General features: G+C 47.5%; 2 protein-coding genes across 2 annotated transcripts in view; one reads left to right on the top strand and one right to left on the bottom strand.

Moving 5' to 3' along the window:
- FANCM (FA complementation group M) overlaps window positions 1–4,229 on the bottom strand; it is a 157,747-nt gene extending 153,518 nt beyond the window's left edge. The window contains exon 1 of the mRNA XM_030558989.1: window positions 3,689–4,229. Within this exon, the coding sequence (XP_030414849.1) occupies window positions 3,689–4,229 (541 nt within the window). The remainder of the gene's footprint in view (window positions 1–3,688) is intronic.
- A 2,367-nt stretch (window positions 4,230–6,596) lies between these two features.
- On the top strand, window positions 6,597–23,135 carry FKBP3 (FKBP prolyl isomerase 3). The gene is made up of 7 exons (XM_030562783.1): window positions 6,597–6,734; window positions 7,693–7,794; window positions 10,995–11,102; window positions 12,249–12,384; window positions 13,353–13,420; window positions 17,627–17,724; window positions 22,895–23,135. Exons 1-7 carry the CDS (start codon window positions 6,627–6,629, stop codon window positions 22,947–22,949), a joined length of 675 nt encoding a protein of 224 aa, XP_030418643.1. The 5' UTR covers window positions 6,597–6,626; the 3' UTR covers window positions 22,950–23,135.
- The last annotated feature ends 924 nt before the right edge of the window (window positions 23,136–24,059 follow it).

Here is a 24,059-nt window from a genome sequence, read left to right as displayed (position 1 = left end):
AGACAACACTTTCTTACTTCAGAAATCTCTGTAACATTGATTGCAAGCAGATAAGTCTCAAACATATGGATCCAGACAGCAATTGGAGGCTCACCTGGGCTTTACAGAAAGGGTACAAGTGGGTTCAGAGGCAGAAGATCCATCCCATCCTCATCGCCAAAATGTTGTATCAAGCAGGCAAGGTACTAACAAGCTTGAACAGGACTTGATTTTTACAGTGGAAACCTCCTTACCAAGCTGCTGCTGCACCCTCTGTAACTCTCACTCAGCCTCCTCAACTCCTCCCCCTTCCTTCCTGGTTCCTGCCCTTTCAGACTCCCAACAGCCGGTGCTCCCAGTTCTATAATTACACGCACATCTAAAAACCACCTAAACCAAGATGGAACCAGATTGCTGGCACTTAAAATTAAAAAGGCCATAGAGCAGTTTTTAAACTAAGGACTAGGGGGGAAGCCACAGGTGCAGAAGAGCACGTGGTTCGGACAGGGACATCCCTTAGGGGAGGATTTACTAATGGAGATTCTCTATGTCCCAGTAAGGAGAAGAGGATGGAAGATGATCAAATATAGGGTAGGATCTGATGAGGAACAGCCAAATGAAAAAAATCCCATTCAATTACATCATGTAATGGGAGACAGCTGAAAAGTGACACATTTTTAAAGTTCTTATATACAAATGCTAAAAGTCTAAATAATTAGATGGGTGAACTAGAGTGCCTTGTATTAAATGAGGATATTGATATAAAAGGCATCACAGAAACTTGATGGAATGAGGATAATCAATGGGACACAGTAATACCAGGGTACAAAATATATTGGAAGGACAGAACAGGTTGTGCTGTTGAGGGAGTGGCACTATATGTGAAAGAAAGCATAGAATCAAATTAAGTAAAAATCTTAAATGAACAAACTGTACCATTGAATCTCTATGGATAGTAATCCCATGCTCTAATAATAAGAATATAGCAGTAGGGCTATATTACCAACCACCTGACCAGGATGGTGATAATGACTGTGAAATGCTGGGGGAGATTAGAAAGGCTATTAAAATAAAAAACTCAATAATAATGAGGAAATTAAACTATCCCCATATTGACTGGGTACATGCCACCTGAGGTTGGGATGCAGAGATAAAGTTTCTTGACACCTTAAATGATTGCTTCTTGGAGCAGCTAGTCCTAGAACCCACAAGAGGAGAGGCAATTCTTGATTTAGTCGTAAGTGGAGCACAGGATCTGGTCCAAGAGGTGAACATAGGTGGATCACCTGGTAATAGTGACCATAATATAATTACATTTACCATCCCTGTGGTGGGGAAAACACCATAGCAGCCCATCATAGTAGCATTTAATTTCAGAAAGGGGGACTACATAAAAACGAGGAGATTAGTTAAACAGAAATTAAAAGGTAAAACGGAAAAAGTAAAAAGTTTCCATGCAGCTTCCAGGGATTTCAAAAACACCATAATGAAGGCTCAACTTAAATGTATATTGCAAATTAAAAAACATAAGAGAACCAAAAAAGTGCAACTCTGTCTAAACAACAAAGTAAAAGAAGTAATGAGAGGCAAAAAGGCATCCTTTAAAAACTGCAAGTTAAAACCTAGTGAGGAAAATAGAAAGGAGCATAAACTCTGGCAAATGAAGTGTAAATAATACAATTAGGAAGGCCAAAAAAGAACCTGAAGAACAGCTAGCCAAAGATTCAAAATGGCAATCTTTTTTTTTTTTTTAAATACATCAGAAGCAGGAAGCCTGCTGAACAACCAGTGGGACTACTGGACGATTGAGATGCTAAAGGAGCACTCAAGGGCGATAAGGCCATTTCAGAAAAACTAAATTAATTCTTCGCATCGGTCTTCACAGTTGAGGATGGGAGGGAGATTCTCAAACCTGAGCATTCTTTTTAGGTGACAAATCTGAGGAACTGTTCCAGATTGAGGTGTCATTAGAGGTGGTTTTGGAACAAATTGATAAACAAAGCAGTAATAAAAGTCACCAGAGTCAGATGGTTTCATCAAAGAGTTCTGAAGGAACTCAAATGTGAAATTGCAGGACTACTACCTGCAGTCTGTAACCTATCATTTAAATCAGCTTCTGTACCAAATTACTGGAGTATAGCTAATGTAACACTAGTTTTTAAAAAGGACTCCAGAGGTGACCCCAGCAATTACAGGCCGGTAATCCTGACTTCATACCAGGCAAACTGGTTGAAACTACAGGAAAAGAACAAAATTGTCAGACACCTAGACGAACATTATTTGGTGGGGAAGAGTCAACGTGTTTTTTGTAAAGGGAAATCATGCCTCACCAATCTACTTGAATTCTTTGAGGCAGTCAACAAGCATGAGGACAAGGGGGATCCAGTGAATATAGTGTACTTAGAGTTTCAGAAAGCCTTTGAAACGGTCTCTCACCAAAGGCTCTTAAGCAAAGTAAGCTGTCGTGGGATAAGACAGAAAGTAAATGAGGAAGTGTTATTTACTCCTTCTCAAAACACAAGAACTAGGGGTCACCAAATGAAATTAATAGGCTGCAGGTTTAAAACAAACCAAAGGAAGTATTTCTTCACACAACACAGTCAACTTGTGGAACTCTTTGCCAGAGGAATCTGAAGGCCAAAACTATAATAGGGGTCAAAAAAGCACTAGATAAGTTCACAGAGAACAAGTCCATCAATAGCTATTAGCCAGGATGGGCAGGGATGGTGTCCCTAGCTTCTGTTTACCAGAAGCTTGGAACGGGCAATGGGATGGATCACTTGATGACTACTTGTTCTTCTCCTTCCCTCTGGGGCACCTGGCATTGGCCACTGTCAGAAGACAGGATTCTGGGCTAGATGGACCTTTGATCTGACCCATTATGGCCTTTCGTATGTTCTTATGTTTTTAAACTATTCAAGAAATCTCATGCACCTTCAGACACAATCTACCTTGGACCGCAGACAATATACACAAATACTAACAGGCATGCTCATCTGAACATGAGAGCAGGATGCCTCTGAATTTCAATGTATTGTCTCTATCAGCTCCTAGAAATGGAGCACACCAGCATAGCCACAAAAAGCCTACAGGTCAGCAAAGAAAGGGGTGGATGAGAAGACTGGCCTATCCTGTGGCTTCTGCTGACCTTTGACAGCACGAGCTGGAGTTTTCTGGTAAGTTTCCCATGTACACAGTGGGGGGATGAGGTCTCTGAATGGATGGCACCCAGAGAAAGACTGAGCACAGCCACAGCTGTGCTAAGGACCATCTCCATAGTGCTTCACAAGGCTAGTGTTCCGTGGCCCAGACTTTAAAGGCCTATGGCTACTACCGGTGCAATGAGTTTCTGCTGGCCTCTCATCTATGCATTCTGCCACTGGTGCCTCTGCCATAGCTATATGGACTGCCAGGGTTGGAAGAGACCTCAGGAGGTCATTTAGTCCAATCCCCTGCTCAAAGCAGGACCAACACCAACTATTTTTTTGCCCCAGATGACTAAATGCCCCCCTCAAGGATTGAACACACAACCCTGGGTTTAGCACGGCAGTGCTCAAAGCACTCAACTATCCGTCCCCATGAGGCAGCACTGGGCCGGGGCTGTCAGCACACGGGGCCTGTGGCTCCGCGTGGGGCCTGGAGTCGCCTGGCTTCCGTGGCCGAGCTGCGAGGCAGTGGGTGGGTGCGGGGGGCCGGGGACCCTCCGTACCTGTCATCTCGGCCATGTGGTGCTGAGGGATGCCCATGACGCGGGCGCAGGCCTCCATCTGCTGCGCCACCAGCGGCTTGGTGGGCGCCAGGAAGAGCACCTTGGCGGAGGGGAACCAGCGGTAGAAGTTGTACATGACCACGGCGGCGATGAAGGTCTTGCCCAGCCCGGTGGGCAGGCACACCAGCGTGTTGGCCAGCAGCGCCGCCCGCGCCATGCGCACCTGGTAGCCGCGCTCCGGCCAGTTGGTGGGGTAGACCCACAGCGAGCCCGCCGCCGCGCAGAACCCGCCGCCCGCGGGGGGCTCCGCGCCTCCACCCGCGCCCCGCTCGGCCTCGTCCGCCGCCGCCAGCAGCAAGTCATCGTCCGCCTCCGCCTCCGCCTCCGGGCAGGGCCGCGGTCGCCGCACCCCTCCGCCGGGGCAAGGCGCGGGGCGGGGAGCCGCCTCCTGCCGAGGCCCTGAGGGTGGCCCCGGGGCGCGGCTAACGCGGGACCCCCAGCTCTGGAACAGCGTCCTCTGCCCGCCGCCGCCGCCGCTCATGCTCTGTGGGGAACGCCCGGGCCCCTCAGTCAGCGCCGACCAGAGCCCCCGCCGCCATCTTAGGCCGCCGGCAGCTCTCCCGGAACGCTTGAAAACCCCGCCACGCTCTGAGGGCTGCCGCGTGACAAGCGGCCCCCGCAGCACGCTGGGAAATGTAGTCATTTAGGGCCGCTCCGTGCGGCCAGAGGCGCTGCGGAATGCTGGGAAATGTAGTCATGGGGGCTTACTGCTAGCAGGCGGTGCGGCATGCTGGGAAATGTAGGCCGTGGTCTAAGGGCCTGACTAACTCCCCTAAAGGGAAGGCAAGTGCAACCCAAGCGCTTGCTAAAGTCACCACCAGGACTCAGTCCCGCCTTCTTACGTGCTCCAATCCCGGTGCATTTTGTTTAGGGAGGCTGGGCTGGAAGACTGCCCAGAGTATTCCATTGCTTAGAACTGAACAGAAGTTAGTCACCTATTTCACTGACCCGTAATGCTCCCATTTAAAACAATGGCAAAACCTTAATCAGGCATTTTATCAGACTCTCTGTTAAACCAATGTCACTGATTATAACAGGGTAAAGAAAGATAAACACCGCACAACCTGACAAACAGCTAGTCAGGTACCACAAGGGTTCAGCACATTATAAGAAAATAGATTGACTACCAGTACACAATGACAAGCACCATTACATACTTTTTGTCAATATTTAGGTTATAAAGTCTTCTAATGACAGCTCTAGGATAGTTGTGTTTTCATGTCATCCCATTATTTACACTTAAAATCTGTTTCCTTATCCTCTTCAGAGTTACGGAACAGCCCACCTGGAAGCTGGACTGCTGCAGATGTGGCTGTTTAGAAAATAATACCGGATACTCTGGAGAAGTTTGAAAAGTAGAGTTGCAGTGGCGACCTGCCTCCTAGTCCCACTGACAACAGATTCTTCCTGTTATTCACCTGTGCTTCATAAACAAGGAGATTTTAGACACAACAAATCCTGCATGTTGGTAGGCGGTTAAACCAGATGACCCTTGCAGTTCCTTCTAACTCTGTGATCAGGGCCATCCCTAGCTATTCTGGGGCCCTACGCAGCCCTCCTGCGGGCAGGAGTGGTGGTGCAGGCCTCCGCAGGGGGAGGCTGGCTTGGGGGACAGGGGAAAACTGCCCCCCAGCACTCACCAGCAGCACAGCTGGGCCAGGTTGCTGCACTTTCCGCTGCTGGTGAGTGCAGGCCCGGTCTTGCAGCATTCCTTAGGGGCGGGATGAGGCAGGGCTGGGGCAGAGCAGGGTCCAGAAGAGGCAAAGGTGGAGCAGAGCGATGGCAGGAAGCCTGGGGAAGAGGCGGAGCAGGGTATGGAGCAGTATGCAGCTGCACAGGGCACCAGGAAATTTGGTGCCCCAAGTTTCCTGGCGCCTTACGCAGCTGCGTACTTTGCGTATGGGTAAGGACCGCCTTGCCTGTGATTGTATGATTTACTTACTTTACTTGCCCTGTTAGCTTTCTACCACTTTGAACAGCGTCACAGTAATAAAGTGAAGCACAATAAAGTTTCCACTGCAGAGTGCCAGTCACCACAAGATGTTGCTTCTCTTTCCTTGTACCTGCATATTTAATAGCTTCTTCATTCCTGTAGGTGGGTGCCTTGAGAGCAGCTCTTCCCTTCAGCCAGGAGGACCCAACTGCTAATCTTCAAGAGCTCTGTGTGGCTTGAAAGGTTGTCTCTTTCACCATCAGAAGTTGGTCCAATAACTATATTACCTCACCCACCTTGTCTCATAACATTCAAACTGTCCTTTATCAGAGGGTAGCCGTGTTAGTCTGGATCTGTAAAAGCAGCAAAGAATCCTGTGGCACCTTATAGACTAACAGACCTTTTGGAGCATGAGCTTTCGTGGGTGAATACCCACTTCCCCAGATGCATCTGAGGAAGTGGGTATTCACCCACGAAAGCTCATGCTCCAAAACGTCTGTTAGTCTATAAGGTGCCACAGGATTCTTTGCTGCTTTTACAAACTGTCCTTTGTCATTACTGGTACAACTTCACCCACACAATGGGGGTTGTACTGCTTTAATTCTACCCAGAGAGTCAAAATGGATACAGGCTTACTCTACCTACCACCCCACTGGCCCTGCCCACCAACCCAGGCCCCTCCCTCACCCCTTCGGCCCCTCCCACCAACCCTGGCCCCTCCCTTACCCCTTCGGCCCCACCTACCAACCCCAGCACCTCCCTTACCCCTTCGGCCCTGCCCACCAACCCAGGCCCCTCCCACCAGCTCAGGCCCCGCCCTTACCCCTTTGGCCCCGCCCACCAACCCCCGGCAGTGTCCGCAAAGCGCAGCCGCGCCTGCACTTGGCCACGCGCTGCGCGGGAGCCGCTGCGGCGGAGTCGGGGGGCGCGGCGCGGCGCGGCAAGATGGCGGCGGCGGCCCCGCCGCGGCAGTGGAGCGCCGAGGAGCTGCGCAGCGAGGCGCTGCCCAAGAAGGACCTGATCAAGTTCCTGCAGGAGCACGCGGCGCAGGCGGTGCGGGGAGGGGCCGGGGCTCGCGGCGGGCAGCTGCACAAAGCTCGGCCGGAGCCTGCGGCCACCAGACCGGCCCCCCCCGCCCCTCCCCGCCTCACCCCGCCCGGACCTGCCACCCCCCCGCCTTACCCCGACTGGATCTCACCATCCTCCCCCTACGGCCGGACCCCACTGTCTGGACCTGTCTCCCTGGCCTCACCCCCCCGTACTCCCCATTCGCCCCAGCCCCCCCGCCTCACCCCGCCCGGACCTGCCCCCCCCCGCCCAGACCGGCCCCCCCCCTCACCCCGACTGGATCTCACCATCCTCTCCCTGCGGCCGGACCCCACTGTCTGGACCTGTCTCCCTGGCCTCACCCCCCCGTACCCCCCCTTCGCCCCAGCCCCCCCGCCTCACCCCGCCCGGACCGCCCCCCCCCCGCCCAGACCGGCCCCCCCCCCTCACCCCGACTGGATCTCACCATCCTCTCCCTGCGGCCGGACCCCACTGTCTGGACCTGTCTCCCTGGCATCACCCCCCCGTACCCCCCATTCGCCCCAGCCCCCCTTCCTCACCTTGGCCGGACCCCATGAGTCTCTCCAGCCCGCACCCCCTAACTCATCCTAGCTGGATCCCGTGCCCACCCCTGACTCCCTCCTCCTGCCCGGCCCCCAGACTCCACCCCAGCAGGACCCCATGACCACCCCCATCTCTGCCTTGGCTAGATTCCATGATAGACACACACACACACCCCGGGGCTACCTCCTCTCTTGACTCCACCAATGACACTTTCACCTCCCGATTACACCCTGGCTGGGCACCCCCCAGGCACCCCAAGGATGTGACAGGTCTAGCCTCTGAGTGCAACCTGCCACCCCCAGCGATGCCAGCACCCTGGCACTTTTGGGCAGACTGCAGGCATGACACGTGACACGGAATGCCCTGCCAACTCAGCTAAATTTCCCCCTCTTGTCTCTAGTTTCTTGCAGAACACAAGTTACTGGGGCAAATAAAAAACGTGGCCAAGACTGCAACCAAAGACCAGTTAGTTACGGCCTATAACCAGCTCTTTGAAACTCAGGTGGGTACCTGCCTCTCCTGGGCCTGTGTGGGACAAAGTGCCCCTTGTTATAGTGCTTGCTTGTGACTGAGAACACAGATGGTTTTCACTCTAGCTTCATTTCCATGTTCTCCAAACCATTTGCCTGTTTGGCTGAATTGTTCTGTAGCTGAAGCATATTTTTGTTTTTGAAACTTTAAGCAAAATTTTTGCTGCTTTTCATTTGTGTGGGAAAATAGTATTCATCTATTTAAAGGGATGCTGTCAACTTCACAGTCACACTTGCAGTGGAATAGTGTGTGCCTGTTGTGACTCCTAAGGCAGTCATTTGTAATTGAAAGATGAGATTTTTCTCTGTCCTTCTCTTTGTGTTTGACAGCACTCCCTATAGTCAATTCCATCATTTGTTGATCATTTATTCTTCCTCTCTCATGCACACTTTTGCTAATAACTTTAGCAACAAAATTGGAACTGAAGAGAGAGAGAGTGTGCTCATAGAGGAAGGGGCTAGAGGGGAAAGTCTGATACTGCTTTCAGATCTCAGCAAAGGGCCTTCTGAACATCATTATGGGAACAGAAACACCCAGATATTTGATAAAAATAACTTTAAAATTATGTGCATGTTATTTATAGGGTGTGCTATCAGAAACACTGCTTGTTCACCTTTGTTGGGGGAAAAAACCAAGTTGATAGAACTTTTTAAAAGGGTATGACCATGATTCACAGAAGAACACAAACACGGATGAAGTTTGATAGTTGACACTTGGTATATAAGCAGCTCTCAGTGAGTGGTGGTTTTGCTGGGTTTTGAATTTTTCCTTTGACCCATCAAAATCCAGAGCATCTGAATATATATATTTTTTTAATCTAGAGGAACATATTTTGAATGTGCATGCCCCTCAAAGCAAATTAAGATAACCAGTCATGCAAATTCATCCTGTGCATCTTCATTTGTCAGAAACTGTGTGACATTTTTTATCCTTTATAAATATCCTGCATTATTATATGTATTTAAATAACTTTCAGTTTGCAGTGTTTTAGCCATGTTGATCCCAGGTTATTAGGGAGATAGGGTGGGTGAGGTGGTATATTTTATTGGACCAATTTCTGGTGGTGAAAGAGTCCAGCTTTCAAGCTACACAGGCTCTTCTTCAGGTTTGGGAAAGGTACTCAAAGCATTGCAACTAAATACAAGGTAGAACAGATTGCTTAGTGTAAGTAGTTACATATTCTAATCTAAGAGACCATTCAAGGTAAAGCGGCCCGTTAGTACCCCCCATAACACACCTCTCAAGATCTCTGGGTCCTACACATGCCTATCACAACAGGCGGCATACTTCATCCAGTACACTAAATGCTCCCATAACAACTATGTGGGTGAAACCAGACAGTCGCTATTCTCTTGAATGAACTCTCACAGAAAAATGATAAAAGATCACCTGTGGGCACTTTTCATGAAATGATCTGACCTCAGTCCTCATCCTCAAAGGAAACCTTTACAACACCTTCAAAAGACGAGCCTGGGAGCTTGAATTCATAATAATGCTAGACATTTAAAAAAAAATCATGGTCCTAATAAAGACACTGGATTCCAGGCTTATGACAACATTCTGTAACCCACTAATCCTCCTCCTTTGTTTTAGGACTGGAGCAGTGTTATCTGGCCACTTCGCCTTGAATGGTCTTTTAGAGTATGTTAACTACTTATGCAGGGCCGGCTTTAGGCCGATTTGCCCGATTCCTGGGAATCGGGCCCCGCGCCTAAGAGGGCCCCGAGCTTTAGGCGCCTTTTACATTTTTTTACTTACCCCGGCTGCGGTCTGCTCCGGGGTCTTCCATGGCCCCGCTCCCCTGACCAAAGCGCCGGCGGGAGCGCGGCTGCCCCATGGCCCCGGCTGGAGCTCTGGCCAGAGCGCTGCAAGCTCCCATAGCCCTGGGGTAGCAGGGGGCTCTGGGGGCTATTTAAAGGGCTAGGGCTCCAGCTGCCTCTGCCACCCTTTAAATAGCTGCCAGAGCCCCACCACCCCTATGCATTCCCCAGGACTCCCACGGCTATTTAAAAGGTCTGGGGCGGGGTAGAAGCAGGGGAGCCCTGGGCCCTTTAAATAGCCTCCAGAGCCCTGGGATAGCGGGGGGCTTGGGGGCTTTTTAAAGGGCCGGGGCTCCAGCTGCCTCTGCTGCACCCCCTGCCCTGCCCGCACCAGCCCCGCCCCCTGCTGCCTGCAGCCAACTCTGCACCCCCTGCCCACAGCCAGCCCCTACCAACCCCCCTGTCCTGTCTCCAGCCAACCCCTGCCACACACCCTTGCCCGCACCCCTGCCCTGCCCGCCCTGCCCTGTCTCCAGCCAGCCCCTGCTGCACCCCCCTGCCTGAAGCCAGCCAGTCCCATACTCCTGTCTCCAGCCCTGCCAACCCCTGCTGCATCCCCCTGTGGCCCTGCCTGAAGCCAGCCTGCCCCACACTCCCCTGTCTCCAGCCAGCCCCGCACCCCTTGCCCTGCCTGCAGCCAGACCCTACCTCCAGTCAGCCCCTGCCCTGCCTCGAACCAGCCCTATGGCCACTGCTGCCCTGCAGTTCCCAGGCCGGTAACCTGCACACCTGCTTCAATGAGGGGGGGGGCAGGAAGCAGTGGGGACCCACACATGTGCACACCCCCAGGGAGTGGCGGGGACCCACACATGTGAAACGGCAGTCATTAATAACCAATCAACAGCATATATGATGCAATGTACATAATATATAATTTTATTATTTATATAGTTATGGAAAGTAAATAATACATGGAAGAAATGGAAGGCTTTTTTTACACTTTTTTCTTTTTAAGTCACCTCTGCCAGGGCCCCACCGAAAGTGTTCGAATTGGGCCCCGCGCTTCCTAAAGCCGGCCCTGTACTTATGCCAAACAATCTGTTCCACCTTGTATTTAGCTGTGACGCTCTAAGTACCTTTCCCAGACCCGAAGAACTCTTTGTAGCTTGAAAGCATCTTTTTCACCAACAGAAGTTGGTCCAATAAAAGATATTACCTCACTCCCCTTGTCTCCCTTGTATTTCAGTTACATTGTAGAGCCTTAATACTGCTGACTATTGGAATCCGTGGTGGTTTCGCCTCCAGAATTGGTCCTTAAGTATATAAAACCTGTAAAGTAGATTTTTGACAGCCTTCTGAAGGATTTCCTATCCTGTTATGTAGCAGGTAATGATAAATGCTTTCCTTACAGCGCTTTAAAGGCACGGAGAGTGCAGAGAAAGTGACGGAACAGGTAAAGAATATCAAGATTGATGAAGACAAGGCAAAAGAAACTAAGCCTGAAGAGACTGTTGATGAGGTTTGTATAGAAAACTACTTTCTTAGATTAGGACGATTGCCTGAGTCAGTGATTCTTAACCTGGGGTGCACACGCCTGCTGGGGGTGCGAGACATGCCAGTTTTTTTAGAAGGTAAATCATCAAAAACACAAATTAAGCACAGGCACATAAGTACAACTACTTTGTTTCATCAAACCGATGTGTTTATTAACATTATACATTTTTTTTTTAATGATTACTGTAATATGCAAACAAATATATCTAGGTTTAAGGGGTGCGAGAACATATTTTGAGAACCAAAGGGGTGCAGGCTGCAATAAAGGTTAAGAATCACTGGCCTATGTAGTAGAACAAACACTTTTGAAACTGTGAATGATAAAAGGTAGAGAATTTGAGTGGGCTGGGTTGAGGAGAATTGCTAATAGTGTGCGCAGCCTGGAATGGATCCAGACATTGATTCTGAAATTGTTTAAGGTGAACAGAACAGTTCTTGCAGTGAAGTGATATGGCGGACAAACATTCATTAGTGAGATCTTTGGTTGGATGGGAGTATCCAAGCAGAAAGTGTTAATATTACTGCAGAATGTTTCTTTTATGGGTACAATGTATCCCCTCAGCATTTTCTCTCTTGTTGGAATAGTCACCAGCTGGACAGGGGTACATTTGAGGGCCAAAGCCCTAATGAAGAAACTTTCAGTGATGTTAAGAGAGCTGATCAACTTAACATACAAACTGGTAAAGAGAAATTGAGTGCTCTTGGCTTGCTTTCTCACCATAAGTCTGTATTTGCAATTTTCTTGAAGACCCTCATCTGATTAAAAAATTAGACCTTGATTCAACTTCTCACTTATCCAGCATATCTTGAGCCAGTAGTCATTCTCATGCAGATTTCTCTCCAAAGTTTTAAATAACTTGGACATCAGGACCAATCTTGGTTTGGCATAGACTACATTTATATAATCCTTTCCTTCCCAAAGGATGCTAAAGTACGGTACAGACTATATTAATTTAAAAGCATATATGGGTGCTGTTTACCTTAGTATCTGAAAGTGGTTCATTCAGTGGCTTAAACTCAATTAACTTCAGCTGGTCCATCTTGTGCTTTGTTGGTAACTTGGGATGAGTCATTAAAGTTGTGGTAATTCTCTATTTCTGTCTTAATTTAGGGTCCACCAAAATATACGAAGTCAATTCTGAAAAAGGGGGATAAAACTAACTTCCCCAAAAAAGGAGATGTTGTTCATTGCTGGTATACGGGAAAGTTACAGGATGGGACTGTCTTCGATACCAATATTCAAACAAGTAAGGTCACACGGATAACAAGGTCTTGCAGGTTTAAAGAGTTCAGATAGTTTACACTACATAGGAGTGGAAGAAATTAACTGGAACGCTAGTCACCACGTTGTCTTGTTGGACAGTGTTTATGCTTCTTAAAGGCTTGAATGGCCTGGGTCCTCAGAAACTGCTTCTGCCCATGTGTCCTGTTGAGATCAGGGTTGTCTTGCTGTCAGTTCTTGGGATGAATCTTTCTAAGAGAGAAAACAGGGTATTCTCTGAGGACTCACTTTTATAACATGATCCCTGCATCTTGCCATAGGCTAAGTATGGTATTTCCAGGCCATGGATAGTGTGAGAGATACTGATTTAATCAGGCCTGTGGCTCTGCAGAGGGGCAGAGATAAAGGCTTTTAATTCAGAAAACTCTGTTTAGCTATAGAACCTGAGTGGTGGTAGCTTATTTAGCTCCCCAAGCAGACAGCTGGTATAATATTTATCAGTTTAATGCAGAGCTTTGGGGAGAAGTGTGTAAAACACATAGCTTATGGGGGAGACAAGTGCTAGAAATGTACATTTTTGCAGCAGTTTTATAGCACTGTTAAAAGTAATAGGTTGTAATTGCAATACTATGCAAGGTTCAGCTCACTGTTTTACAATCTGCTTTTCTACTCCAGACATGCCATAGAAAGAGATCTGTTTGTTACATCAATATCCGCTCTGGTGTTGGTGCAACTTAACTGGTTTAAAGAAACTATGGGCACTTGCATCAAGATTGAGTTTGCCCCCATTGTTTTCTATTTAGCTGCTGTTTTGAATGATTACATTATATGAAACATGGAGAAATCCATTTAAAGCTCATCTATAATGTATATCATGGGGCAGTAGATACTTGTGGTGCATAACCGTAGTGGTAGTTCTAATCAGAAATATTAGTGTGAGCTATTTAATGATTTAACTCTGGCTGAGTAAATCTATATACAAGTGTCTTTCAGGTTCAAAGAAGAAAAAAGGAGCCAAACCTTTAAGCTTCAAAGTTGGTGTAGGAAAAGTTATCAGAGGCGTAAGTAAACCATATAAAAGTGTGTCAAAGTCTGATGAAGTCCTTGGTCTGTAGGATTACTCCTTGATGTGCATCTGTTGGGTGCATCTCTGGATTGTCTGGGGAAGCGAGTGAGTTTACAGCTCGTATGCCAGTAATGTGTTATATTTCAGGTTTTATATAAATGCCCTTCTCTAACTTCTCAGTCTAGGCCCTCCCCATAACTAAACCTGTGGACAGCAGTATTAGAGTGTATGATCTTTGGGTCAGAGACAGTGTTTTAGATATTTCTACTGCACGTAGCATGGTGAGCCTTGATTGGAGCCCCTGCGTGTGACAGGCTGCGTTCACAAAGAAACCTAACTGCTTGGGGTCCTACCATCTAGTAGAATTCACAGCCCTGAGTGAGGTGCCTAAGAAAGGGATTCTCAGAACTCGGCAAGCTGAGTGGGGAAGCACCTAAGCAGAAGTGTGAAATGCAGAAAAAAGGACAGGCGCTTAGGGCCCAGATCCACAGTGGTATGCAGGTGCCTAATCCCCATGGGCCCAGACTTTAGGCACCTGATAGACATCTCTCTCTGCTTGGAATTCTCCACTGTGATACCTCTCCTGGAGTCAGGGCCTAAGTGACACCATCCCTTTCATGTGATATGGAGAGAGACAGGCCACCACCCCACTGTAGCCAATAGCCCAGTGGTCAGGGCACTCATGTGGGATGCAAGGGTCCTGTTTTCAGATCCCTCGGAGGAGGTCTCCCAGGTTCCAATTGAGAGCCCTACTGCGGCGGGGTGGGATTCTCTATAAATAATTAATATTCATTAGGCCAGAGAGAGAGAGTTAGCGAGTATCTCAGTACCCAAATGGTTGGTGAGTCAGGTTCAGGTCCCTGCTCCAGTGAATAGTCAGGTTTTTTTACACAGTGGATCAGCACCAACAGAAGAGAGAGATCAGCCACAGACTAGTCGGGCAGTCTCCTGGGATGTGGGGGTCCTGGGCCCAAATCTCTGATCCAGATCAGGCTGAGTAGCCATCACACTAGCCAGGTCAGGGCCCTAACCATGGAGCTGTTGGGTATTCTGATACAGATAGACAGCCCCCAGAATTCTCAGCTTTGCCCTGGGCTGTTGTATGCAGGTTAGGTCTGCTGAGAGCAGACCAGATGCCCAGCAGGTGAGAGATGCGGAGGAATCTGATAAGGCTTGTGTCAAGGTTCTTTCCTCACTTTGAACTTTAGCGTACAAAAGTGGGGACCTGCATGAACACTTCTAAGCTTAATTACTAGCTTAGATCTGGTACACTGCCACCAGCCAGAAATTCAGTGTCTGACACACTCCCTGTCCCCCCAGAACCTTCCCTGGGGAACACAGATCCAACCCCCTTGGATCTTAAAACAAGGAGAAATTAACCATCCCACCTCCTTTCCCCCCTCCAGACTTTCCCCTCCCTGGGTTGCCTTGAGAGGCTTCACACAGATCCAAACTCCTTGGATCTTAAAACAAGGAGGAATTAACCATCCCCCTTCCTCCTCCTCCCCCCCCCCCAAATCCCCAGTGAGTTTAGATCCAGTCTCCTTGGATCTTAAAACAAGGAAAATAATCAGATTCTTAAAAAGAAAGCTTTTAATTAAAGAAAGAAAAAAGTAAAAATTATCTCTGTAAAATCAGGATGGAAAATGCTTTACAGGGTACTCAGATTCATGTAGACCAGAGGAAACTTCCCCCTCCCCAGCCTTAGATTCAAAGTTTCAGCAAACAGAGGTAAAAATCCTTCCAGCAAAAAGAAACATTTACAAGTTGAGAAAAAAAACATAAGACTAATCCACCTTGCCTGGCTATTACTTACAATTTTGAAACATGAAAGACTGATTCAGAAAGATTTGGAGAGCTTGGATGTATGTCTGGTCCCTCATAGTCCCAAGAGCGAACAACAAACAAAACAAAAACAAACAGAACAAAAAGCACAAACAAAGACTTCCCTGCACCAAGATTTAAAAGTATCTTGTTCCCCTATTGATTCTCTGGTCAGGTGTCAGCCAGGTTCACTGAGCTTTTTAACCCTTTACAGGTAAAAGAGACATTAACCCTTAACCATTTGTTTATGACAGCTTGCCTGAGCCAGGACTCCCACCAGTGGAAACCTATGCACGTAGTGGTGATTTAGGTGCCTAGAATAGTGGTAGCCAAACTTTAACAACCTGTGAACCCCTTTACTAACATGTCAAGTCTTGCGACCCCCCTCCTAAAAACGAATATTTCCAGGGATTTTCTCCTTTACTTGAGTATAAATTATAAAAGCATGCTTATTATACACTATTTACTATTTATTAATTATCATTACAGTATTTTTATAACATTATGAAAACAGCAACACTCTTCCAAGATCTCTTTCGTAGCTTGTATCACTTTGAATGAGCCTGTTATAAGACAAGGCTTCTGTGTTTCATCAAGGAGTATCAGATGTGAAACACCACGGAGGTATTTAAGAAGCCAGCTCAAAGATCTCCTCCTACACAAGCATTCAGGTCTTGAGCAGTCCAGGCAAACAACTTGTTCTTCATAATCATTTTAAAAACAAGACTAGCTGCCTATTTAATTTAAAAAACAGCAAAATATATCCACCTCCCTTTCCATTTCTTATAAGGAGTCTTAAAGTTGAAATCTCCTCAGTGTGATAGACATGCTTGCTTTGATCTGCTTAGCTCTTGGAAGTCCAGGGGCTCCAGGCTGCTGGCCCCATGTTGCCCAGGGTTCCTAGGGACAGTTCTCTCCGCCATTAGGGATTTTTTTCCCCGAGAACCCCCTGTAACATTTTGTGAATCCCCAGGGGTTCATGAACCCCAGTTTGGGAACCACTGGCCTAAGGATTTGGTGGCATCTGAGTGGTAGTTGTGCCTAAAGAAGTATCTAGGCACCCAAGTCTCTTGTGCATCTAGCTCTACCACAATGCAGTATGTGCTGGTTCCAGTAACCCGACCAGTCAGTCAGCATATCCTTGTCTCCCACCAGAGCCTCTCTTCTACACACTCAGTCACCCCTCATGCCAAAGCTAAACAGACAAGCTAAACAGTACCCTGAAAGTCCCCACGCTCTGGTGTGTGTCGTATTGTCAGAAGAACAGTTGTGTGTCTGGATTTCACTTCAGAACTCTGAAGAGCCGATCACACTTCTTTGTACTTAAGGTTGATCCTTGCACAGGGCACAGCACGGAGCTCCAGATTGTCACTAGTGCACGTGAAGGCGGCTTTTAAAAGAATGGGTAGCTGGGTATAGTCCCCTGGGCAAAGCAGGTGTGTCAAGCCCTTTACACAACTGTCTGCCTGCTTTTCCTAGAGAATGGGGGCAGGTGTGGATGTGGGTGTGTCTGAGGAGATGGTGGTGTATCCTCTTACAAAGAAGTGCTTAGCTACAGCCCTGCTCTTTGCCTCCCATCTGCTCGTGGGCAGCAGGAGCTTGGTGGCTTCTCAGTGCAGGATCAGTTCCTAACTAGTGCTGTGTATCCCCGCTGTGACTCTGCGTGGATGTACTGGGACAGCTAGTCGGGTTGGGGACCCCCAAAATGTCATTGGTCTTGTTCCCACTGCTGCAAGGAAACACTTGTTTCAGTTTTTTGTTACAAGCTGTAGTCTTGCTGTAACACTTCCATGCTTGGATTGTTGCCATAATCTCAAACAGCTGAGATCTGAGCACCACCTGTTCATTGTGATAAGCTGACACGGTGCTAAACTCTGAAGACTAGCTAAGAAGTTTGGCATGGGGCGGGACAAGCACCGAGATAAAATTAGTATCAAACTTTATAAAGCCTAGCTGGATAACAGCTTATCTGAACATCCCAAAATAAGTGGAATCTCTAAAAACAAACACTCTGAGTTTCATACTTTTATTGAAATAAGAAAGATTCAGCCTACTAATATCTTCACATTAGGGGGATAATAAATTTCAGAGACTAGTTTCCACTGTTCTGTGTGTTCCTGGGCTATAAATCCCGATCAGTGGCAGTAAATCCTAGACCAGCTCTTGAGCAGGTGTTACTGTGGAACATTTTCATTTTTTAAAAGGAAAAGTCCAGTTGTCAATCACTACTGCTTGGAAGGCCATCTGCAGTTAGTTAAGCTGCAAGCTGGGAAGCGTTTACTGGCTCAGAGCCCAGGCACTTAAAAGGATAGAGTTGGAAATATGGAATTTATATCGTTTTTTGAAGTTCATATTACAACATACTTTTTTTTTTTAGTGGGATGAAGCTCTGTTGACGATGTCTAAAGGGGAGAAGGCTCATCTGGAAATTGAACCTGAATGGGCTTATGGGAAGAAAGGACAGCCTGATGCCAAGTATCCTTTTACTTGAAAATATGAACAGGATTGAATGTACCTTTTGGGAATGTACTTGTTGTTCTTAAAGTCTCTGTGCAGTAAGATCTTTCCTTCTGGAAACATATAACCAAGGCAAAGATGGATTTCTGGCAGGGTGTACCTTGGCAACACAGTGCTTGAGACAATGGTGTAGGTAGGAAGGGTTTAGATTTATTAGAAACTGGGGAAACTTTTGGGATGGCGGAGCCTATACAGGAAAGATGGACTCCACCTAAACCAAAGTGGATCCAGACTGCTGGCACTTAACATTAAAAAGGTTGCAGAGCAGTTTTTAAACTAAGAGCTGGGGGAAAGCCAATTGCTGCAGAGGAGCACGTGGATCGGACAGAGACCTCTCTTAGAGAAGAGTCTATTGATAGAGATTCTGTAGGTTTTAGTCAGGAGGTGATGATGGAAGAGGATAAAATAAGGGCCAGATCAGACGAGAAACATTCACATAAAAAAGAATCTGACACATCAGAAAAGGGCAGACAGATAAACAGCTACAAGTTTTTAAAGTGCTTGTACACAAATGCTAGAAGTCTAAATAAGATTGGTGAACTGGAGTGCCTTGTGTTAAAGGAGGATATTGATATAATGGGCATCACAGAAACTTGGTGGAATGAGGACAATCAATAGGACACAATCGTTCCGGGGTACAAAATATATCGGAAGGACAGAGTAGGTCGTGCTGGGGGGGAGAGGGGAGTGACACTATATGTGAAAGAAAATGTAGAATCGAATGAAGTAAAAATCTTAAACGAATCCACATGTTCCATAGAATCTCTATGGATAGAAATTCCATGCTCTAATAAGAATATAACAGTAGGGATCTATTATCGACCACCTGACCGGGACGGTGATAGTGACGATGAAATGCTAAGGGAGATTAGAGAGGCTATCAAAATAAGGAACTCGGTAATAGTGGGGGATTTCAGTTGTCCCCATATTGACTGGGAACATGTCACCTCAGGATGAAATGCAGAGACAAAATTTCTCGATACTTTACATGACTGCTTCTTGGAGCAGCTGGCACAGGAACCCACAAGGGGAGAGGCAATTCTCAATCCAGTCCTGAGTGGAGCACAGGATCTGGTCCAAGAGGTAACTATAACAGGACTGCTTGGAAATAGTGACCATAATGTAACAATATTTAACATTCTTGTGGTGGGAAGAACATCTCAACAGCCCAACACTGTGGCATTTAATTTCAGAAAGAGGAACTGCAAAAATGAGGGTTAGTTAAACAGAAATTAAAAGGTGCAGTGACTAGAGTGAAATCCCTGCAAGCTGCATGGACCCTTTTCAAAGACACCATAATAGAGGCCCAACTTCAATGTATACCCCAATTTAAAAAACACAGTAAAAGAACTAAAAAAGAGCCACCATGAATTAACAACCATGTAAAAGTAGCAGTGAGAGATAAAAAGGCATCTTTTAAAAAGTGGAAGTCGAATCCTAGTGAGGTAAATAGGAGCATAAACACTGCCAAATTAAGTGTAAAAATGTAATAAGAAACTCCAAAAAGGAGTTTGAAGAACAGCTAGCCAAAAGCTCCAAAAGTAATAACAAAATGTTCAAGTACATCAGAAGCAGGAAGCCTGCTAAACAACCAGCAGGGCCCCTGGATGATCGAGCTACAAAAGGAGTGCTTAAAGATGATAGTCATTGCGGAAAAACTACATGAATTCTTTGCTTCCGTCTTCACGGCTGAGGATGTTAGGGAGATTCCCAAACCTGAGCTGCCTTTTGTAAGTGACAAATCTGAGGAACTGTCACAGATTGAGGTGTCACTAGAGGAGGTTTTGGAATTAACTTAAAACTTAACAGTAACAAGTCACCAGGACCAGATGGCATTCAACCAAGAGTTCTGAAAAGAACTCAAATGTGAAACTGCAGAACTATTAACTATGGTTTGTAACCTGTCCTTTAAATTGGCTTCTGTACCCCGTGACTGGAAGATAGCTAACATAACACCAATATTTAAAAAGGGCTCCAGAGGTGATCCCGGCAATTACAGACCAGTAAGTCTAACATCAGTACCGGGCAAATTAGTTGAAACAATCGTAAAGAATAAAATTGTCAGACACATAGAAGAACATAAATTGTTGGACAAAAGTCAACATGCTTTCTGTAAAGAGAAATCGTGTCTTACTAATCTATTAGGGTTCTTTGAAGGGGTCAACAAACGTGGACAAGGTGTACTTGAACTTTCAGGAAGACTTTGTTAAGATTCCTCATCACAGGCTCTTAAGCAAAGTAAGCTGCCATGGGACAAGAGTTAAGTTTCTTTCATGGATCAGTAACTGGTTAAAAGGAGGGTGACCATATTTCCCTATGCTGAATACAGGACATCTGGTAAAATAACTTGTATTGAAGCGAGTTCAGTGGCAATCAGTCAGAACTGTGCAGTACAAACATTCAAATTAACATCCAGTTGACTGAGCCCCCGTTAAAAAAAAAAAAAAAAAAATCCAACTCCACAATATTTCTTCTTATTTACCTTTGTTCTTTAAAGCTTTAGGGTTCACATGGGGAGAGGTGACACACACTCTCATACACCTCTCACATGGGCCAGGGGTGATCAGCTGACCTGACCCTCCCTGCCCAGCCCTCTCCGCCCTCAGTGCCTGCCTGGGCCCTTGGGACAGACCTGCCTCTCCCGGTACCTGGCATGTGGGGCGCACGCAGGGTCACATGCCTCCCCCTCCTCCCAGATTTCTGCCAGGGTTCACACCAGAATGTAGCCAGCAGCAACCTTTCAGCACTGTGTGGGAGGGAAGGGATGGGATGGGATGGGATCTGCTTCCAGCTGTGGGCAAGGGATGACCTGGCCTGAGTCTTTGCAGAGCTCATCTCTTCTCCCCTTCCCCAGTGGCTGGAAGCAGCTTGTCCCTTCCTGCCTGCACAGTGTTGAAAGGCACCTGACCTCTCCAGGCTGCTGCTGGCCACCAAGATAACCTAGCTACTCTGTCTCCTGGTTACAGTGCAGGCAGGAAGGGGTTAAGCCCTATGGATGCATTTAGCACCAGGGAACCTGACTGCAGGGGCTTCACCAAACCTCAGCAGGGGAGGGTGCCTAGGGGACAGAGCAGCCCTTCACCCCTTGGGGGCAAGATCCAGGGCAGGGGTGGGGGGTGAAGAGGGTACTAAGCCCTTACCTGTGGGGCTGCTGTGGAGCCTGAAGGTTCAGGTTGCAAACAGGCTGGAAATTGCTTGTCCCCCCATTCCAGAGCTTTGCTGAGGGGTGGAGAGGCTGCCTTGTGCTAGTGCTTTGTGGGGCTTTGGCACATGCAGGGCTTGGCTCCTCCTGGCCAGTGCCCTAGGCTGGAGGGTTTGGGGCTTTCCCGGGGTGCCGACCCAGCCAGAGGCAGTGGGGGGAAGGAAGGAGCCTGCCGGCCAGGCTGTTGGTGAGCTGAGTGCTCCGACCAGGGGCTGGTTCTCTGCACAGCTCTGGGAGTGGCATGCGCCCCGCTGGGGAGGATATGGGGGAGCAGCAGGGCTGGGGAGGGGGTGAAAGGGCAAAGCAGAGGACAGCGAGAGGGGGAGCATGTAAAGGGCTGATGGGTGGGCAGCAGAGATGACATGTAACTGGCTGCTACCTGGCGTCTGCTCCCACTCACCAGCTACTGCAGCGTGGGCTGTCTGGAAACAGGATGTGGGGGTGGGTCCCTGCTGGCCAAGAGCCAGCATGGAGCAGGGGGAGCGGCTGTCCCCGTGCACTGCCTCTTCACCCCACTGCCAGCCTTGCACAGCCACCCTCATCGCTGGCCACTGGACCCCCCATTCACCACGGGTGGGTGGGCGGCTGGTGAGTAATGAACTGGCCAGCAGCAGGATGTGCCAGTACTGTTGGGGATGGGAAACAGAAAATACTGGATAATTTGCCTGTTTTTAAGAAGTTGGGACACCTGCAAGCAGGGCTTAAATATAGGACTGTCCCTTTAAAAATGGGACACGTCACACTAGTTAAAAGAGACACAAGCACAGTCAATCAGTGGAACTCCTTGATCGGATGTTATGAAGGTCAAAACTATAACTGGGTTCAAAAAAGATAAGATCATGGAGGACAGGTCCATCAATGGCTATTAGCCAAGATGGTCAGGGATGCAGCCCCATGCTCTGGGTGTCCCTAAACCTGTGACTGCCAGAAGCTGGGAATGGATGATGGGCTGGATCTCTTGATTACCTATTCTGTTCATTCTCGCTGGCACTGACCACCGTCAGAAGACTGGACTACATGGACCACTGGTCTGACCCAGTCTGGTCACTCTTATGTTCTTACCAGTCAGGAGGTGGGAGGAAGCGAGAAGTCTGCTGCCATTGCTTCAGCAGCAGTTAGGAAGCGAGGCAGTAGTGAGATTCAGATGCGCTTATGTTCCAGGATGCCTCTGGACAGAGGACACAAGGAGCAAATGGGAGTAGGCTGACCTGCTGAACACTCCCTACATCCTACTTGGCTCTGTTCCTTGCTAGCTGGTAGGAGGAGAAAGGAAAAATGCCCCCTCTTTGTTTCCAGCCTCGCAACTTGTCCCCCCTTTCCCAGAACTAATGGAAAGGAGACAGGAATCCCACTGCAAAACTGCTCGGCAGACTCCCAGCAGTCCCCCTTCCCCCTCGCTGACATGACTGTTTGGAGGCTACAGTTCTCCCCTTGCTCCTGCTTTGTGGCTCTTTTTGGACCTGCCAATGAGACATGTCGATGCTCTGTCCAGAATCTTGTGCTACTTTCGCCCCACCTTCCTTCTAGAAGCTAAATCAGCACCATTAATAGTACCCTAAAATGGGAAGAGTTATGGGGTTATACTCCTGACTTGCTTACATCACTACCCTAACTGGGCTTTACAAGAGGGAAAGTCTCATGCCACAAGCATTTCATTAAGAGCTTGTGAAAGCTGCCTGCCAAACGGTTGGCACTGAGTGTTTCATGTGATCACTGCCATGTTACAGATACAGTGAGTGATTTAATAGCTTGGTTTTAGTATGTAAACTAGTGGAGGTGAAAACTTCTTGCCAGAGGTTACTGAAATGTCAAACTTAACTTAGAAGAGTCAGGTTGAACAGCCGGGGGTAAATCACAAGTTATGTCTAGCCAGTTTATACATCCAGCTGGATTGTGTTAAAATGTCTTTAACTCTTGTGCAAACAGGATTCCTCCAAACGCAAAGCTCTTTTTCGAAGTTGAATTGGTGGATATTGATTGATATGAAGAACTTGTTTCTTCGGTGCTGTGAATTCATCAATAAGTGAGAAGACATCTGTCCACTGCAGTTCTGTTCTTACAGCTTCAGGAAGTAGTCCCAACGGTGGCCTTCTGTTTTGAAAATCATTTTGTTTTTCCCCCAAGTTCTGTACAGTAAAACATCACTAAAGAAAATAGATTATGCATACAGGTAGTTTAACTGACTTTTTTTTTCACTTGTGCTTCCATACTTCAGTAAACTTATCTGGAAAATCTGTTGTTCTGTAGTGGAAGCGGACGTTGGGTTTATCTGTACACGTGATTTACACAATCTGTTGCAAACGGGGAAGGGAAACACACAAATTTTGTCAGCATTTTTTCCCTCCCTGTTGGCCTGGTTGCTAAACATTCCCTCCTATGCTGTTGTACTCTCTGCCTTCCATTAAGCCCCATAGCAGTGCCTGGTTCAGATCCATGTAAGCTGGGTCTGTCTTTCCACTTTTGTAGTTTGGCTCACGGAAAACACTGTTTAAGGCTCAGCACGCAATGAATTAGCCTCTTCAGCCTTGCCAACCTCTTACTGCAGTTGGCTGAGTTGTCTTTAGTTTAGCTTCCTGATCACAGCAGTGACATGAGTGAATTTTTTTTTTAGTGGTCACCAAACTGGACTCTATTTGGAAAGGAGGGGGGTGGAAAGAAACACCACTAAGAAAGGAATGAGTAAAGCTCAGAGTAACCTTCCAGGCATTGCTCAAGATTTAGCTGAACCCTCTGGAGGTGACAGCATCTGGTTCTTCTTGACCTTTTTGGAACAATTGACCAAGGGTTGCTGTGGATTCTCCATCTGACAATTTTAAAATCCAGAATGGGTGTTTTGTGGGAGTTGGGGAGAGCATGTACTTAACTTTTCTGTGTCTAAGTTTCCCCATCTATGAAGTGCATTATGTGCTTACCTCCTCATTTTAAGACTTTCAGATACACAATATAAGGTGGCATCTAGGGTTGATTTGTATTTGTTTTTTATACATCGGAAATGTGGCGTCCCAAGCGTTGCAGTATTGAAAGAGCAAGAGGTCCATGCGCTGGTGGTATACCTACAGAGTTTACAGCTGAGTGAAGTCAGGGAGCAGGT

The sequence above is a fragment of the Gopherus evgoodei genome, chromosome 4 (genome assembly GCF_007399415.2).
Source record: "Gopherus evgoodei ecotype Sinaloan lineage chromosome 4, rGopEvg1_v1.p, whole genome shotgun sequence".
NCBI classification, from domain to species: Eukaryota; Metazoa; Chordata; order Testudines; family Testudinidae; genus Gopherus; species Gopherus evgoodei.
Note: the sequence above shows the minus strand (reverse complement) of the source record. Positions and strands in the feature narration are given on the sequence as shown.

What these genes read in the sequence shown, in the direction of transcription:
- FKBP3 (XM_030562783.1), top strand. Translation starts at nt 6,627, where the DNA reads ATGGCGGCGGCGGCCCCGCCGCGGCAGTGGAGCGCCGAGGAGCTGCGC. An exon ending in ACCAGCTCTTTGAAACTCAG is followed by an intron (nt 7,795 to 10,994) that starts GTGGGTACCTGC and finishes CTTTCCTTACAG; the next exon opens with CGCTTTAAAGGCACGGAGAG. An exon ending in CGATACCAATATTCAAACAA is followed by an intron (nt 12,385 to 13,352) that starts GTAAGGTCACAC and finishes AGTGTCTTTCAG; the next exon opens with GTTCAAAGAAGAAAAAAGGA.